We start from the raw sequence: 17,930 nt of genomic DNA, 5'->3' as shown, positions 1-17,930 counted from the left end.
CCCCTCCTGTCAAGAAACCACTGGGGGTTAAATTTGAGTTCAGAACTCAAGTTCTAAGTCTTTAGAGCTAACCTTTTAGTAACAGGAGAATCCCAGAAGGGTGAGGGGAAGGCGAGAGAGTTTTTTCTGAACTGTCTCTGGAGCCTTCCTCTTGGCGGGGTTGCTGGAGTCTCGGAATGGATTGTTCTTAAATACATCAAGTATTTGTATGAAGTTAGGATAGAAAAGTGTCTAGTTCCTTCACTTTAAACAATGCCTGTTTATCTTGATTTTTACTTTTTTAAAAGATTTTATTTATTTTTTCACAGAGAGAGGGAGAGAGAGTGAGAACACAAGCAGGGGAGTGGCAGGCAGAGGGAGAGGGAGAACCAGGTTCCCCACTCAAGAGAGATCCTGATGTGGGGCTTGATCCAAGGATTCTGGGATCATGACCTGAGCTGAAGGAAGATACTTAACTGACTGAGCCACCCAGGCACCCCTCTCCTTTATTTGTAACAAAGGAAAATATTAAAAAACAGGGGCACCTGGGAAGCTCAGTGGGTTAAAGCCTCTGTCTTCAGCTCAGGTCAAGATCTCAGGTCCTGGGATCAAGCCCCACATCGGGCTCTCTGCTCGGAGAGGAGCCTGCTTCCCCCTTTCTCTCTGCCTGCCTCTCTGCCTACTTGTGATCTCTGTCTGTCAAATAGATAAATAAAATCTTTAAAAAAAAATAAAATTAAATTAAATTAAAATAAAAAATAAAAAACAAACAACCATAATGTCACTTTGATATTTGGTTGATTTTATTTTATGATTTTCATATTCATATAATTTAGAATATTCAAATCATATTATACTTTAACTTTTTTTTTAAAGATTTATTTATTTATTTGACAGACAGAGATCCCAAGTAGGCAGAGAGGCAGCCAGAGAGAGAGGAGGAAGCAGGCTCCCCCCTGAGCAGAGAGCCTGATGTGGGGCTCAATCCCAAGACCCTGAGATCATGACCTGAGCCAAAGGCAGAGGCTTTAACCCACTAAGTAACCCAGGGACCCAGACTTTAACATTTTATCTCATAGTCTAAATTTCATGTTGTGACATGTACCATATTTTTTCATAATTCATCAGAATAAATTTCACTGAAAATTTAATTATATGAAATTAATCAAAAGGGGATTTTGATGAAAGTTGAGTTGCATCTAAACATTGCTGTAGAAAATGTGACAGCTTTAAACATGCAATCCTTTCAGCCATCTAGATTTATCGTGCTCTTACATGCATTCCAGCCTCCTTTGAGAGCTTTGAATAGTTTTTAAATAATTTTCTGTCAATCTCACCAATATTTAAATTGTAGAAGTTGGAATTCTATCATATTATTTTTACATTTATTTATATGCTTTATTTATGTTTTGAGTATGAATCTTATAAATTATATATACACAGTGGGGCTCTATCATATGTGAATTCCATATTTACTAGTTTGTCTACTCCTTAAAATTTATTTGTAACCCCAAATAAATTCTTATGGCACTTCAGCTGTCATTTGCCAATGTGCAAAGAGATGTGAAAAATTTGAGTGCCAGATGATCACATTCGCAGCTGAGGCTGAACAAGGTGAGATTCTTACTTCCCATTTCAGCTATAAATGAGTGTTTTTACATTTGATTTAAGGCCAGGTTTTTCTTATTTTTCTGCTCTTTGTTGATTCCACTGTTTAACATAGCCCTCCAGGATAGTGTTGAAGTGCAACACAGTAAATAACTATCTTATTATTTATTCATGGAAAGTATTGCAGCTAAATAATACTTTTCTAGTGTTCCTAAGTGCAAGATGGTTGTACTGTACTTTATGGAAAAAATAACCATTTTGGATAAACTTCATTCAAGTGTGAGTTATAGCAGTGTTGCTTATGATTCAAAGTTAATGAATCAAAAATAAGATACACCCAGACAAAGGAAGATGAAATTCATCTCTATATGAAGCCACTCTGGAGAGTACTAAAGTAACATTTGTAGCATGTGATATAAATATGGAAAAGATGAAAAAGAGGATAAATTTGTGGAGTCAAGAGATGACAACTAATTAAAAAAAAAGTGCAATAGACAGCATTGTGGTGAGGTCAAAGATGGGGTCAGAGAAAAAAATAAAATCAAGCTCTTGTTGGATAGCACTGGGTTTGCTAGTACATTTCAAAAAGCAATGAGGGATATACAATAATAAACTTAGAGTCAAGGCAGATTTTGCTAATTAGGAGGCTGCAGAAGAGATTTTAAAGTGCCTACTAAGTGTACAGGAAAAGGATTATGTAGAAATCGGGTTTTCAACACCAGTGAGACTCTCTGTTGTACACGGATACTGGTGAATGAAACACAAGTGGCCTCCAAAGCTCCTGGCTTTCAATCATTTAAAGACTGCATGATTAATCATAAGAGCCATGACCAACCTGTAAGAACTATGTAGTACAGGAAGTGTCTCTCACAGAAAAACACATTAAAAAATGTATGTATTGATGGATTGACAAAAATGTTGTACATTTCCCCTAAGAGCAAAGGCACCAAATTTCCTAATTCGGTGTTCAAGGTGACTTTATAGAACACAGCTACTGAGGATAGTGAGAACTGACAATGCTTCTTTGAATACATACATGTGTATACACACGCATGCATGCACACACACACACACACACACACACACACACACAGATCTGGGGGCAGGCTTGCCCTTTCTTTCCCCCATGAGAGAACTCAGGGGCTGAGGGAAGCTCTCCTGGGGCAGAAAAGTACCAGGCTAGGGTAGAGGGGATGTGGATAAATGAAACTTTTCTTCTTATCCTTTCCAATTTGTCTTTTGTTTTATGTACCACTAGAGTCCTGTAATCTCTCATCTAAATTCTGGAACTCTCATAAAGGCCTTTCCATCCATCAGTGCTTGTTAAATCTGTGTTTTTGTACTGGGAGGAGTACTGGGTCCTCCTGTCATCTCACTGACCTAAGTCTCACTCCTCTGCCTTCATTTCTTTCCAAGCCAGGGACCCCTAATGGTTCTCTCTTTTTGAATCAGAATTCGACACTAGAATCCTCAGAGACTTTGTGTTTTTTACCAAACTGGCTCCAGGGAATTTCCTGTTGCAATCTCCTCCAAGGCAAAGAGCAGCACCCTCATAAAGACTGAGCAGGTGAGATAAAACAGAGACAGGATTCCATGCTGGTGCTCAGTCTGGTGAGTCTTCCCCATCTCCCAGCTCATGGCGCATCCTTACTTTACAGTGAAGGGTGAAAGGAAAGACGTCGGATAGGGGAGGAAGAGAGGAGACATGGGAAAAGTGTGGGGCAAAGACTAAGACTGGTGCTTAGAGAAGGAGTAGGATCATGATAGGAAAAACCATCCAATCCTAGTGAAAGCATTTGGATTTTAGCCTGAATCCAGTCAATGTGCATTTTAAAAATCAGTCTGCTTGAAGATATCTAGGGAATGATGGACAACCAGTCTCTTTGGAACATGCTTCAAAGTGCTTTAAAAAATTATCAGTTAGGGGCACCTGGGTGGCTTAGCGGCTTGAGCCTCTCCCCTCAGCTCAGGACCCTGAGATCCTGGGATTGAGAGGTCCTGCGGTCCTGAGATCTCAGGACCCTGAGATCCTGGGATTGAGCCCCCGCATCAGGCTCTCTGCTCACCAGGGAGCCATCTTCCCCCTCCCTCTCTGCCTGCCTCTCTGCCTACTTGTGATCTCTCTCTTTCTCTCTCTGTCAAATAAATAAATAAAATCTTTAAAAAAAATTATCACTTTAAAACTAATAACATACTTAAGGTTTTTATCTTTATTATCTCTATTTTGTGATAAAAATACATGATAAAAGGTGCTTGATATTTACTTTCTTTGGATTACAGAGTGAATTAAGTCATGAATCTGGGTTTCAACACAGTTGGTCAGACTGTAGAACTCTTGCTCTTAAGCACTGTAAAGTACTGTGTTATATAAACCTCCCAAATGATCCCATTAGGATGGAGATAAATGTACAGATTTTAAAGATATTGGAAAAGTAGAATCAGCTTTTTGTTTGGTTTGGTTTGGTTTTTTTAATGTGTGAAAGAGAAGGAGGGTGGTTTTCAGACTTTTTTCTTCTCTCAATTTTTTTTTAAATCTTAGAAATAATTGACATAGAACATTATATTCATTTCAGTTGTACAACATCATGTATAATTGGTAAATGATCACCACCATAAGTCTGGTTAATATCCATCACCATACAGCCTTATTCAGAGTTTGATCTAGTGAGTTCATTGAGTGGTAATGATATAAGCCAGACAACTACAGAATTTCATTGCTGTCTATGTCTTCTGACTATTTCTACTAGGCTCTTCATATCACTGCCTCTCTACTTAGCTACTGAGGCCTCATAGTAGGTTATAGTTATCTGAGTTGAGAAACACACTAATTTCCCTCAATAATGAATAATCAATAATCAATAATGAACTCTATACTATGAGCTACAGTAATTTTCTTTTTTACTGAGAATCTACTGGGTATGAGTATGATGAAATAAGGAAAGCATTATTTTTATAGCTTGCTAAGACTATTGCATACATTTCTGATCTACAGAAATGTTACTGAGGAATACAAAAAATGTTTTAATAAAAGAATCTGTCATTAGCATTTCACTGACATTGATAAATCATAAGAAGTTAAGCCCTCATAATTGAATTTTACCTTTTATCCTTGTGTGGTTCACATCACACATTTTTAAACTATTCACTATTCCATAAACTTGATTACAAAGAGGGAAACAGAGAAAGAAGCAGGCTGCAGATGAATATTATGTAGAGTCTTGCAGGACTTAACCAGCTGGGGAATCTCTGGTTTTTTAATGTTATTAATAAAATATTTATCCAAATTTGGACTTTTCTTTCACTTTTCTCAGGAGGCAATTAGAGTTGAGATATGTTCCTTCCTATCTCCCTTTAGATTCCTCTATGTTTCCTTCTGTTTGTCCTTTCTTCTTTCTTTTCACTTTTCCTCCTTTCTCTTCCTATACTCTTTGTTTATTTTTTTTCTATAGTACTAGCTTATAGCTGCTGGGTTTTTTTTTTTTTCTATAGGAAGAAAGAAAGAAAGAAAGAGAGAGAGAGAGAGAGAGAGAAAGGAAGGAGAGAGGCAGGGTGGAAAGACGAAATAAGGAACAAAGGAAAAGACAGATATTAACTACAGTGTGGTAAGTAAGGAACATGGATATCTTAACCCTGATGTTGACCACCATCACTGTCATTGGAAACACATCTTTACCCCTCAAAGTTTCTCCTTTCAAAACACCTTTTCAGTATTCTTTCCCCAAACCCTTCCCCCAAACACACACAAGGATGGGTAGAATGGTTGGCTATCCAGGGACATTCTTCATTTGGCAACCAACAGAAACCTTGGAGTTCCTTATTAAGTTAATTCCCATCACAATGCTATAACAAAGAGATGCATTTCTCTCCTGGAGGTCATTTCCAGCTGCAGTATTTTACTATCTTTGCGTGTCTCTTTTAAAATCTGAGGCACAGTACAGTATACAGTGTGTCCACCCATCTTTGTGCAACTCTTACTATATTATATCTTAATATATCTTATTATATCTGAGATTCAGCACAGCACGTCTGTGGGGGACCTATGAGTAAGTATGGAGGGATGCAGTAAGGAAGCACAGTTCTTCATTTTGGATCTGGTATTCTAAATATGTATCAATGTATACTGAACACTGAACAAGTGGTTAATGAAATCTTGTATTTGCTATCATTCTATAGCTCTAGGTACACTTATATTCCTTTTATATTGTCATATTCTGTGTGCAGTTGTCTGTACTGTTGCTTAGTGATTTTGTGTTGATCTGTTTAGGTAAAGTGAACTTTGTCTTCAAAGAAGATTGATATTTCAGTATAAATAAACTCTTTTTATGTTTTTAAAATTCGATCCAATTTTTATTTGGGGTTTCAGCAAAGGAATATAAGATATTATTGTCCAAAATGTGAGAGGGAGGGAGACCTTTCATAAGGTTATGTTCCTTCCATTTGAAGAGTACTAAGTCAGTTTCTGCATATTACTTTGAACTCAAGCTATAGCATTAGTTTTCTGTTCTGTTTTGTTTTGTTTTAGAGAGAGAGAGATTGAGGGAAGAGGAAGGGCAGAGGGAGAAGGAGAGAGAGACTTAAGCAGGCTCCATACCCAGCCTTGAGCACTATGTGGGCTCAATGTTATGACCGTGAGATCATGACCTGAGCCAAAATCAGGAGTTGGACATTTAACTGGCTGAACCACCCAGGCCCCCCAGCATTAGCTTTTATAATAAGAAAACTACAGATAAAAGTTAAGCCTACTGGAAAGTTTTGAGATATGCTCTTGTTTTTCCTTCTAGAGTAGTCAACTACTTCTCATCTCATCCGTGGCAAGATGTTCCACACAAACACTTCCACTTTCCACCCAGACACCTTCTTTCTTACAGGCATCCCAGGACTTGAGAGTTCCCATGGCTGGATCTCTCTGCCTTTTTGCTCCATTTACTTAATGGCCCTGTTGGGCAATGCTACGATTTTGCTGATCATCTGGTCTGAGCATACTCTGCGGGATCCTATGTTCTACTTCCTAGCCATCTTATCAGCCATAGATCTGGCCCTCTCCACAACCTCAGTGCCCAGAATGCTGGGTATCTTCTGGTTTGATGCACATGAAATTGGTTTTGGAGCCTGTGTGGCTCAGATGTTTCTGATACACACTCTTACAGGAATGGAGTCCACTGTTCTGCTTGCTATGGCTTTTGACCGCTATGTGGCTATCTGTGTGCCACTCCACTACAAAACCACCCTGACGCCCCGAGTGCTAGGAGGCATTGGTGTGGGTATTATAATGCACCCTGTCCTGCTTACATTGCCCATTCTCTACCTAACCCATCGACTGCCCTTTTGTGAGACTCGAATTATTGCTCACTCCTACTGTGAACACATGGGCATTTCCAAGTTGGCCTGTGCCAGCATTCGAGTTAATGCCATTTATGGGCTTTTTGTGGCTTCTTTTCTTATTTTGCATGTGGCATTGGTTGGAGTCTCTTATGCCTACATCCTTCGTGCAGTTTTCCGCCTCCCATCTCAAGAAGCTCGTCACAAAGCTCTGAGTACGTGTGGGTCACATGTTGGGGTCATATGTGTTTTCTATACTCCTTCTCTCTTCTCCTTCCTCACCCACCGATTTGGCAAAAAAGTTCCCCGTTATGTCCACATCCTGGTTGCCAATCTCTATGTGGTTGTTCCACCTGCCCTCAATCCTATCATCTATGGTGTGAGGACAAAGCAGATTCGTGAGTGTGTGATCCGTGTTTTCACCTCAAAATAGAATCCCTTGTTTCCTTAGTTCTTGAGGACATGCACAGAACTGAAAGAAGTTTATTTTGACCCAATTCTAGGTTAATTATCTTTTTAAATGCTCCTCCTGTCAAGAGATCCTCTAGCTCCTAAAGGAACAAACTTTGGAGAATGCTTTCTGTTCTTAAATCTCAATGTTTTCTCTCCTGGTTGGTGTTGAGTACTTATTCCTTTGAATATAGGGTTTGACAACCAACTGAGAGCCTTTTACCTTTAAAGTATGGAGATTTAGTGAACCTCCATCTCTCTGTGTTTAAAATAGGATAGTATTCCAGCTGGCACAGTTAGTTTAAGGCCTAGCGCCATACTTTCCTGAAAAAAAAGAAATAAATCTGACTGTAAAATAAGTAAGATCCTCATAGATTTCTGTTAAAAACTTAAATGTATCTGATTTCACTGGGGACAATCCTGGGATATTTAGTGTAGTTTAAAAAAATGACTCCAGCTTTTACCTTTCATTTTAGCATCTTTTCCCTTATTTTTCATAATACTATGTGCCCTCACTGTGCCACTACCACCCTTTCTGAAGAAGCATGAAATGAATGTACCTGAAAACAATACTTGTGTTAAGGAATGAAAATCCTTGTTTCTAAGAGAAGCTTGAATGTATAGAATTCTAACAGTAATTTTCAGTTATGTTTCATTAGATTGTTTCCTTGTATATGTTGTGTTTGTGTGTGTGTGTGTGCACGTGTTAAATGTATTTAGACAAACTTCTGTCTAAAGCACTTTTCTGGCTCTCCAAAGCCCTCCTTCTTCATGGACTGCAACATGCATGCATCCTTTGTGACTTCAGGCTTTGCAAAAGTAGATGAAACTCAGACAAGTTCAGGTAGAAAATAGATGTTCAAAACCTCCTACTTTTACAATAATTTGTTAGATATCCTTACAAGTATTTTCTGTAATCCAATAGGGACATATCTCCTCCATGATTCCTGGGCATCAAAGATCTATTATTCTTCCTGAATTTGTTGTGAGCAGAAACTGATGTGTACATAAAAAATCATGAGACAGAACATAAAAGCAACAGTTCAGGAGGCTAAGAATGAGTTTCCTGATGTCATGTTTGCCATCTGATGGTACAAAAATGACTGTACAACTCTGCAACATGACTGAGCCAGAATATGTACCTGCAGGGTTTGGAAGTATGGAAGGTTATCTTTCAGCAAGGAGCATGGACTAGAGATATTGATGAAGGCTTTCTGAAAGGAATTAATGGAAGGTGACACAGGGATATCTAAATACAATTGTCTGAAGAACTTACTTCCTGGGAGCATCTTGAGCCCATTAAAAGCTCTTTTCTCTTAGAGAAAGAAAGATGTATATTTTAAGTTATCGGTGGCCTCTTTTTTCAAAAGAACAGCAACAGTGTTTTCCTTAATTTTGATGTCATGTTTCATTTTAAGCACAACTCAAATTTAGTAATATTTAAGAATAAAATACATAAAATAAAGATTGATATCTTTCCATTTATAAATTATTTTTATAAATCGATTTTAAATCTCCATCCATTATGAGGTCCCCTATCTTGAAAGCCACACAGGGTTACCAAAAGGATTCCTCAAAGAAACTAAATTCAGTGTCCTACCTTTTGAGGGAAAGTTCGTACATATTTTCAGTTATCTGAATGATAAGATTCAGATATGCCAATCTGTAAGTAATGATTTTTTCTATTAAAATGTTAATAGCAACTATATATTCATGTTCTAACCATGTCTTTTATAGTCCTAATGTTCATTGTCTCCAACCATCTCCCAAGGTTCCATTCCATAAATTCCATACAATTAAAAATCCAAGCAGGGTTTTGCAACAACAGCATTGAAATTATCTTTAAGTCCTACTTATAGAGTCAGCACTCCAAACCCTATGTTGGTGGGTCTTGATCCCAAACAACACAGAAAATGGAGCACTGTTCCCCCACCCCCATGCAGTCAAAAATCCACTTATAACTTTCGACACCCCCAAAACTTAACACTAATAGTCTACTGTTGACTTGAGCTCTAATATAAACAGTCGATTAACACCTATTTTTGTAAGTTATATGTTTTATATATGTATTCTTATAATAAAGTAAGGTAGAGAAAATAGAATGCTGTTAAGAAAATCTTAAGGAAGAGAAAACACATGTATAGAGTTGTACTGTATTTAAGTGGATCCACATAGTTCAAACTCATATTACTCAATGGCCAGCTGGATATATACAAATGATATAAGGCCAACAGAAGACAATTTGCAGTTCCAAATACCTAAATATCTCCATATTTATTAAATAAGTTGCACAACTAAATAATAACCTTCCAAAACAATCAGCTTCTGAGGGTTTCACTGATGAATTCTATCAAACACTAAAGAAAAAAATTACATCAATTGTTTTAAAACATTTGAGACTATAGAAGCTAAAAAATACTTAGATTATGAAGCTGGACATACCTTAATACCAAAGTCATTTAAAGATGCCCAAAAAATATACATAGAGACTATACCTAGCTATCTAGCTATATTTAGAGACTATGTATCAAAATTATCTCATGAATAATTGCAAAAATCCTCAATGAAATATTATTAAATTAAGCTAACAATTTACAAGAATAAATAAGTATACATGGAGCAATCATGTTTATTCTTAATAAACAAGATTGATTCAATGTTCAAAAACAAACAATGTAACCTAGAACATCAGTCTAAAGAAGAAAAGTCATATTGATCATATCAATGGTTAAAAAAATATACTTTCTTAAAAAATGTGACAACACGCAAAAAAATGACAACACATATTTATAAAAACACACAGCAAACAAGGATTCAAGAAGAACTCCCTCAATTCATGTGGTAACAGATTAGAGACTTCACTATGTTTATATAGATGATAAATGATAGAAAGATGATAAATAAATAGATGATAGATATTTATAGATATGTATACATACAGAGGTTGGCATTTCCTTGCTTTTCCAGCTGAGAGGGTCTTAAATGAATCACACCCCAGTAGCAAAGTACATCCAGCACCCTAAAATTTGTTTATAATACCGTTATCCAATTAAAGGTATCAGTAATTTTCAGAGAAATATCACATCTAAGATTGAGGCACCTGATATATGGGATACACCTGTAGCAACTTGGGGTCCCAGAAAGTAAGGATGTGACCTTTCTCACCAAAAAAAAGGACACACAATTATGGGGGTAAGTAAAAGGACACAAGAGATAACTGAAAGAACTCCCAATAGCCAAAATTGGTCAATATGACAAAATAAAGGAGTATTGGCTTACAACTTAAAGTATGAAATAAATATTTGAGTCCATCTGGGTAAAATTGAATCATAAACAAATGGGAGAATAGATTATCTCTCATGCAAAAACAAATACCAAAGAAAAGAAAAACCAAAAAACAAACCAAGGAGGTTTGTTCCAAGGAGGAGGAGCATAACTACTCACTGTTTAATTTGTGGGCTATATACTGCAAATTAGTTGCAAAGAGGAAACTTGGAAATGGAGGAGAAAGAGACCCTGACATGATCGCAGCAGATGATAAAGCTCAAAATCAACAGTGATAAACCATGTAGATAGTATGTACTTTTGATATATTTTGAAATAAATAGAATTTTACCTCATTGATCTTCCCCAATTACATAACTCTGGTCTAGTCATGGGGGAAATAATCAGACTAATTTCAATTGAGGGATATTTTACAGAAACCTGACAAGTATTACTTTAACAACAACAACAACAACAAAAAGATTTATTTGAGAGAAAGGGTGTGTGCACAGAGACAGGGAGGAGAAAGGGAAGAGGGATACACTCTTCAAGCAGGTTTCCCCACCAAGATGAGAGCACACTGTGCGGCTCAATTCCAGCACCCATGAGATCATAAACCTGAACTGGAAACAAGAGTCAGATGCTCAACCAGCTAAGCCACCCAGGTACCCCTAAAACCTGACTAGTATTTCTAAACACTGTGAAGTCATCAAAACTAAGAAAAACCTCAGTAATTGTCACAGTCAAGAGAACTAAGAGACATAACTAGATAAAACTAGTCAGTGTAATGTGGTATCCTGGATGGGATTTCCACTAAAGAAGAACATTAGATTCAACTAAAGGATTCTGAATAACATGAACTTTAATAAAATATGAACTTTAGTTAATATTGTTTTATTAATTATAATAAATGACCATACTAGTAAAAAGTATTACTGATAGGAGAAATTATGTATACATTTATATGAAAGCTTTCTGTACTATATTTACATTTTCTATAATCTACGGTGTTAAAAATTTTAAAAAAAGCATATGGAAAATCAATTGGCTAGAAATTACTATAGACCTAGGAGAGAGAAACAGGATAGCCTATGAAATATCAGCAATTTTAGTATATTGTTATATTTAATATATATTAAATATCAAATTACATTGTAATAAATTAATTATACATTATTAAATTAAATTAATTATGCATTAATTGTAATTTTATATATTAATTATGATATGAATATTCTAATATTATTACATTATAATATTATATTAATATTTAATATATTGTTGGAATTATGATAAGTGAATTCTGATAAAAGAATTAACAAAAAAGGTGAGTACACTGAACAGAGAACGTAGAAACACATACTTAATTGTCACATGATAGTGTTGACATTGCATACCCTCGTTTCTGCTTAGATGATCTGTCTATCCCTGAGAGTGGAGTGTTGAAGTCTCCTATTATTAACATATTATTACCAAGATGTCTCTTTATTTTGGTTAACAGTTGGCTTATGTAGTTGGCTGCTTCCGTGTTGGGGGCATAGATACTTAAAAATGTTAGATCCTCCAAAATTACTTTTATCTCCAAAATTCAGGAGTTCCATAAGTTTCCTCACAAGGCTCTGCCGCTCCAACAAAAAACCTTAGCTTCTGAGGTAAGTTAAATCTGGGGGGCTTGAGAGGGCAAAGATTGTTAGAAAGCCCAATTTTCCAATTTGGATGCACAACTAAACCAAGAAATACTACACAGATTTTATTCAGTAATAATGCTGATATTCTAAAAGCCTTTTTTTGTACTCATATGTTTTATTCTTTATTGGCAATAAATATAGGAAGGAAAATGATGTCACATTTATCAACTCCCCTGTAACTCCAAAAATGAATCTAGGAGACATCTTCATGGCAACTCCTATCAGTATGAACTTCCACAAAATACCCTTGCCTGGGAATACTGTTAGTTAAGTGGTTTAGATTATTATCAACAAATCATAATAAATTTTTTACTCTACATCAGGAAATATTTTAAGTGTTATACAGGTATTAGCTTTTTAAATCTTCACAACAATGTTTTCCACTAGATATTACCCTGCTTATTGTAGAGGAGGAAATGGAGACACAATTTCCTTCCCAAATTGATATGTCCATTAAGTAGGGAAGACAGGATTTGAACCCACATGTCTGTCTCATAGTTCATTCACTTAACCAATTTTCAGTATCTCACATTTATTTCCTTAGATCCCTTTATGACATAAATTAACCCCTCTCTTATTTTACTATTAATAGGAGCCAGGAAGCAGAAAGGGTTTGTGTCCAAAACAACTGGTCTTTGTTTTATTATATTATCTCTCCCATCAAAGTTCTAACAAGTACTCTACTCCATGAAATGATAGCTATTAGCTGGGCTTCATTTTTTTCCTGATATTATTTAATGTTGAATTGTGTTTAGTATGGAGTTGAGAGGGAGAGGTAAGTTTTAGAGAAATTGACCTGATAACAGCAAGGTAAACAACATGGTAATGAAAAAAAGAGCCAGAATGACTTGCCAATTCCATACATAAAATCATCCTGATCTTCTGTGACCTGGCCTTGTACATAGGGCCCATGAAAAGGAATCTAGAATAGCGGGATCTTGAAGAGAAAGAGTGTGAGGTAAGCCCTCCTCATAGCTATTCCTGCCTAGACATCAGCCAATTTATCCAAGTCATCCCAAGCTTGGGAAACAGTATTCAGAATCAGGATATTTTCTTCTTTCTTTCTTTCTTTTTTTCTTTCTTCCTTTCCTTCCTCCCTCCCTTCCTTCTTTCCCCTCTCTTTCCTCCTTTCTTTCTTTCACCAATGATTCTTTGCTTCATATTTGTTTAATAACATATAACGTATTATTTGTTTCAGAGGTACAGGTCTGTGATTCAGTAATCTTATATAATACCAAGTGCTCATTATATCACATGACCTCCTTAATGTCCTTCAGCCAGTTATACCATCCCCCCACCACCCCTCCCCTCCAGTAACTCAGTTTGTCTCCTATGATTAAGAGTCTCCTCAGGTTTCATCTTGTTTTATTTTTCTTCTTTTCCCTTATGATCCTCTGTTTTGTTTTTTATATTCCATACCAGTGAGATCATATGAACTCAACCCATGGAATGGGAGAAGATATTTGCAAATGACACTACAGATAAAGGGATGATATCCAAGATCTATAAAGAACTTCTCAAACACGACACCCAAAAAACAAATAATCCAATCAAAAAATGGGCAGAAGACATGAACAGACACTTCTGCCCATTTCTTTTTTTTTTTTAAACAGACATTTTATTTTTAAAGATTTTATTTATTTATTTGACAGAGAGAGATCATAAGAAGACAGAAGCAGGCAGAGAGAGAGAGAGAGGGAAGCAGGGTCCCTGCTGAGCAGAGAGCCCGATGTGGGCCTCGATCCCAGGACCCTGAGATCATGACCTGAGCCAAAGGCAGTGGCTTAACCCACTGAGCCACCCAGGGGCCCTCTGCCCATTTCTTGATTCGATTATTTGTTCCTTGGGTGTTTGGTTTGATAAGCTCTCTATAGATTTTGGACACTAACCCTTTATCTCATTATACCATTTGCAAATATCATCTTTCATTCTGTAGGTTGTTTTTTGATTTTGTTGACTGCTTCCTTTGCTGTGGAAAAGCTTTTATCTTAATGAAGCCCCAATAGTTCATTTTTGCCTTTCTTTCCCTTGCCTTTGGAGATATGTCTAGCAAGAAGTCTGCTCCAATTTTTATTGCTTCTCTTCTTCTGCTAGGTTTAGGCTTTATTTGGTGTTCATTCTCCAGATCTTTTAGGTGTAAGGTTAGATTGTGTGTTTGAGAACTTTCTTGTTTCTTGAGAAGAGCTTGTATTGCTATATACTTCTCTCTTAGGACTGCCTTTGTTTCATTGCAAAGATTTTGAACAGTTATGTTTTCATTTTCATTTGTTTCCATTAATTTTATTTAATTCTTCTTTATTTCCTGGTTGAACCTTTCATTTATTAGTAGGATGCTCTTTAGCCTCTATGTATTTGAGTTCTTACCAAATTCCCTCTTGTGACTTCCAGTTTCAAAGCATTGTGGTCTGAAAATATGCAGGGTGTGACCCCAATTTTTGGTACCAGTTGAGACTTGATTTGTGACCATTATGTGGTCTATTCTGGAGAATGTTCCATGTGAACTGGAGAAGAATGTGTATTCTGTTGCATTAGGGTGTAATATTCTGAATATATCTATGAAGTCTATCTGGTCCAGTATTTCATGCAAAACCCTTGTTTCTTTGTTGATCTTCTGCTTAGATTATCTGTCTATTGCAGTGAGTAGGGTGTTAAATTCCCTCATTATTTCATATTAGTTTCAATATGTCTCTTTAATTTTGTTATTAATTAGCTTATACAATTGACTGGCCCCATGTTAATGGTATACATATTTACAATGTTCGATCTTCTTGTTGGATAAACTCTTTAATTATGATATAGTGGGTGTCCTGCCTCATATCTTATTACAGTTTTTGGCTTAAAATAAAATTTGTCTGATATAAGAATTGCCACTCCAGCTTTCTTTTGATGGCCTTTAGCATGATAAATGGCTTTCCACCCCCCTCACTTTCAATCTGGAGGTGTCTTTGGATTTAAATGCATCTCTTGCAGACAGCATATTGATGTGTCTTGCTTTTTTATTCAATCTGATACCCTGTGTCTTTTGATTGGTGCATTTATCCCACTTAATTTAGTGTCATTGTATTACCTGTAAAGTGATTATTCCTGTATATTGTCTCTGTTACTTTCTGGTCTATGTTACTTTTGGACTCTCTCTTTGCTTAGAGAATCCCTTTTCATATGTCTTGTAGGTCTGATTTGGTGATCACAACTTCTTTTAGTTTTTATTTGTCCTGGAAACATTTTTGTCACTCCATCTATTTTAAATGACACCCCAGCTGGACAGAGTATGCATGGCTGCATATTTTTCTCATTTAGCATCCTGAATAAATCATGCCAGTCTCTTCTGGCCTGCCAGGTCTCTGTGGATAGGTCTGCTGCCCATCTAGTGTTTCTACCCATAGACCTCTTGTCCTGAGCTGCTTTCAGGATTTTCTGTGTGTCTTTGAGATAGTCCAGTTTCACTATTATATGTCAGGGTATTGGCTTATTTTATTTTCAGGGGGGTTCTCTGTACTACCTGGACATGGATCCCTGTTACTTTCCCCAGATTTGGGAAGTTCTCTGCTATAATTTGTTCCAGGATACTTTCCTGTCCCTCTCTTTCTTTCTTCTTTGAGATCCCAATTATTCTAATAGTGTTTTTTACTTTATGGTATCACTTATCTCTCAAATTCTCCCCTAGTGATCCTATAGTTATCTCTCTTTTTCTCAGCTTCTTTATTCTTCATCATTTGGTCTTCTCTATCACTAATTCTCTCTTCTTTCTCATTTATCCTAGAAGTTAGAGCCTCCATTTTTTAATTAACATATAATGTATTATTTGCCTCAGGGGTACATGTCTGTGAATCATCAGACTTACACATTTCACAGCACTCACCATAGCACATACCCTTCTCAGTGTCCATATCCCAGCAACCCTATTCCTCCCTCCCAGCCCCCAGCAAACCTCAGTTTGTTTTCTGAGATTAAGAGTCTTATGGTTTATCTTTCTCCATGGTGTAAGAGAATGGTCGTGTTTCATTCTTCTACATATAGCTGTCCAGCTTTCCCAGCACCATTATTTGAAAAGACTGTCTCTTTTCCACTGTATATTTTTTCCTGTTTTGTCAAAGATTATTTGCCCATAGAGTTGAAGGTCCATATCTGGGCTCTCTACTCTGTTCCACTGGTCTATGTGTCTGTTTTTATGCCAGTACCAGGCTGTCTTGGTGATCACAGCTTTGTAATAAAGCTTGAAATCAGGTAATGTGATGCCACCAGTTTCATTTTTGTTTTTCAACATTTCCTTAGCAATTCGGGGTCTCTTCTGATTCCATACAAATTTTTGGATTATTTGCTCCAGCTCTTTGAAGAATACAGGTGGAATTTTGATCAGAATGACATTAAAAGCATAGATTGCTCAAGGCGGTATAGACATTTTAACAATGTTTATTCTTCCGATCCAAGAGCATGGAATGGTCTTCCATCTTTTTGTATCTTCCTCAATTTCTTTCATGAGTCTTCTGTAGTTCCTTGAGTACAGATCCTTTACCTCTTTGATTAGGTTTATTCCCAGTTATCTTATGGTTCTTGGTGCTATAGTAAATGGAATTGATTCTCTAACTTCCCTTTCTGTATTTTCATTGTTAGAGTATAAGAAAGCCACTGACTTCTGTACATTAACTTTGTATCCTACCCCATGACTGAATTGCTGTATGAGTTCTAGTAGTTTGGGGGTGGAGTCTTTTGGGTTTTCCTTATAAAGAATTATATCATCTGTGAAGAGACAAAGTTTGACTTTGAAAGACCCTGGAGCCGCACCCAAGAATCAAACAGCACGCCTCCACTGGATGCAAATTGCAAGAGGTTTATTGGTTACACAGGCGCCTGCGGACGCATCAGCCTTTGTGGGCTGAGCGCTCCGGGCTAGGTTGGGGAGCAGATTATATAGGGCAGGGTTGGGGTGGCGGGAAGCGAGCTTACAGAAGCAGATGCATGGTTACAGGAATCTGATTGATAAATCAAGCATTGTCAGGCACTGGGTTTAAGGCAAGGACACAACGGTTTGTTCTGGTGGGCCTTGGCTCAGCACTCTGGAAAGTCCCAGGTCACTCTGCTCCTCATTTGTCTTCCCTTTTGAGAGGCCAGTTGACCATAGACATCCTGGTATGGGTTGCCATCCGGCTATGGGGACAATAGGTTACTTAATCAAGCCTTCAGCAAGGGGAGAGGGGTCTTTCATTCCCCCCTTTTTTTATCATGGATAGAATCTTATATCCATTCACTTTGTTTATGAAGCAAGTCAGTTTGAGAGCCGGTTTGTTTAATTAGTTGATATTGCTGCGTCAGCACCATTGTCTGGATTACTGACAGGCGACCTTTTATAAACTGTATGAGTTTATTTAAGATACAAGGGCCAATTGAAAATTGGGTTATTGATAAGGTAACTTCTTTGTTGTAATCTCAAGGACATTTGCAAACCAAGGGAGGCTCCTGTCTTGCAGGATAGTGATCTCAGCAAGTCAACTATTTATCATTTTATGGCAGTCAGGGGTGCCTGAGGAATGCTACATATATGGAGGGGAGCGGGTGAAGGTGGAAGGTCTCATCTTCTATAACTTCTTCGTGCTGAATAGGGGTGTAGAGCTGTCCCTACCTACT

At 37.1% G+C, this 17,930-nt stretch overlaps 1 protein-coding gene across 1 annotated transcript; it reads left to right on the top strand.

The window, feature by feature from the left end:
* The first annotated feature begins 6,397 nt into the window (after positions 1-6,397).
* LOC131821050 (olfactory receptor 52J3-like) lies at positions 6,398-7,339 on the top strand. The gene has a single exon (XM_059156836.1). The coding sequence runs from the start codon at positions 6,404-6,406 to the stop codon at positions 7,337-7,339; it is 936 nt and encodes a 311-aa protein (XP_059012819.1). The 5' UTR covers positions 6,398-6,403.
* Positions 7,340-17,930: the final 10,591 nt, after the last annotated feature.

This window comes from Mustela lutreola, chromosome 1 (genome assembly GCF_030435805.1).
Source record: "Mustela lutreola isolate mMusLut2 chromosome 1, mMusLut2.pri, whole genome shotgun sequence".
Taxonomy (NCBI): domain Eukaryota; kingdom Metazoa; phylum Chordata; class Mammalia; order Carnivora; family Mustelidae; genus Mustela; species Mustela lutreola.
The sequence above is the reverse complement of the archived record's forward strand: the minus strand, read 5'-3'. Positions and strand labels throughout refer to the sequence as shown.

Coding starts and splice junctions, on each gene's coding strand:
- LOC131821050 (XM_059156836.1), top strand. CDS start 6,404: ATGTTCCACACAAACACTTCCACTTTCCACCCAGACACCTTCTTTCTT.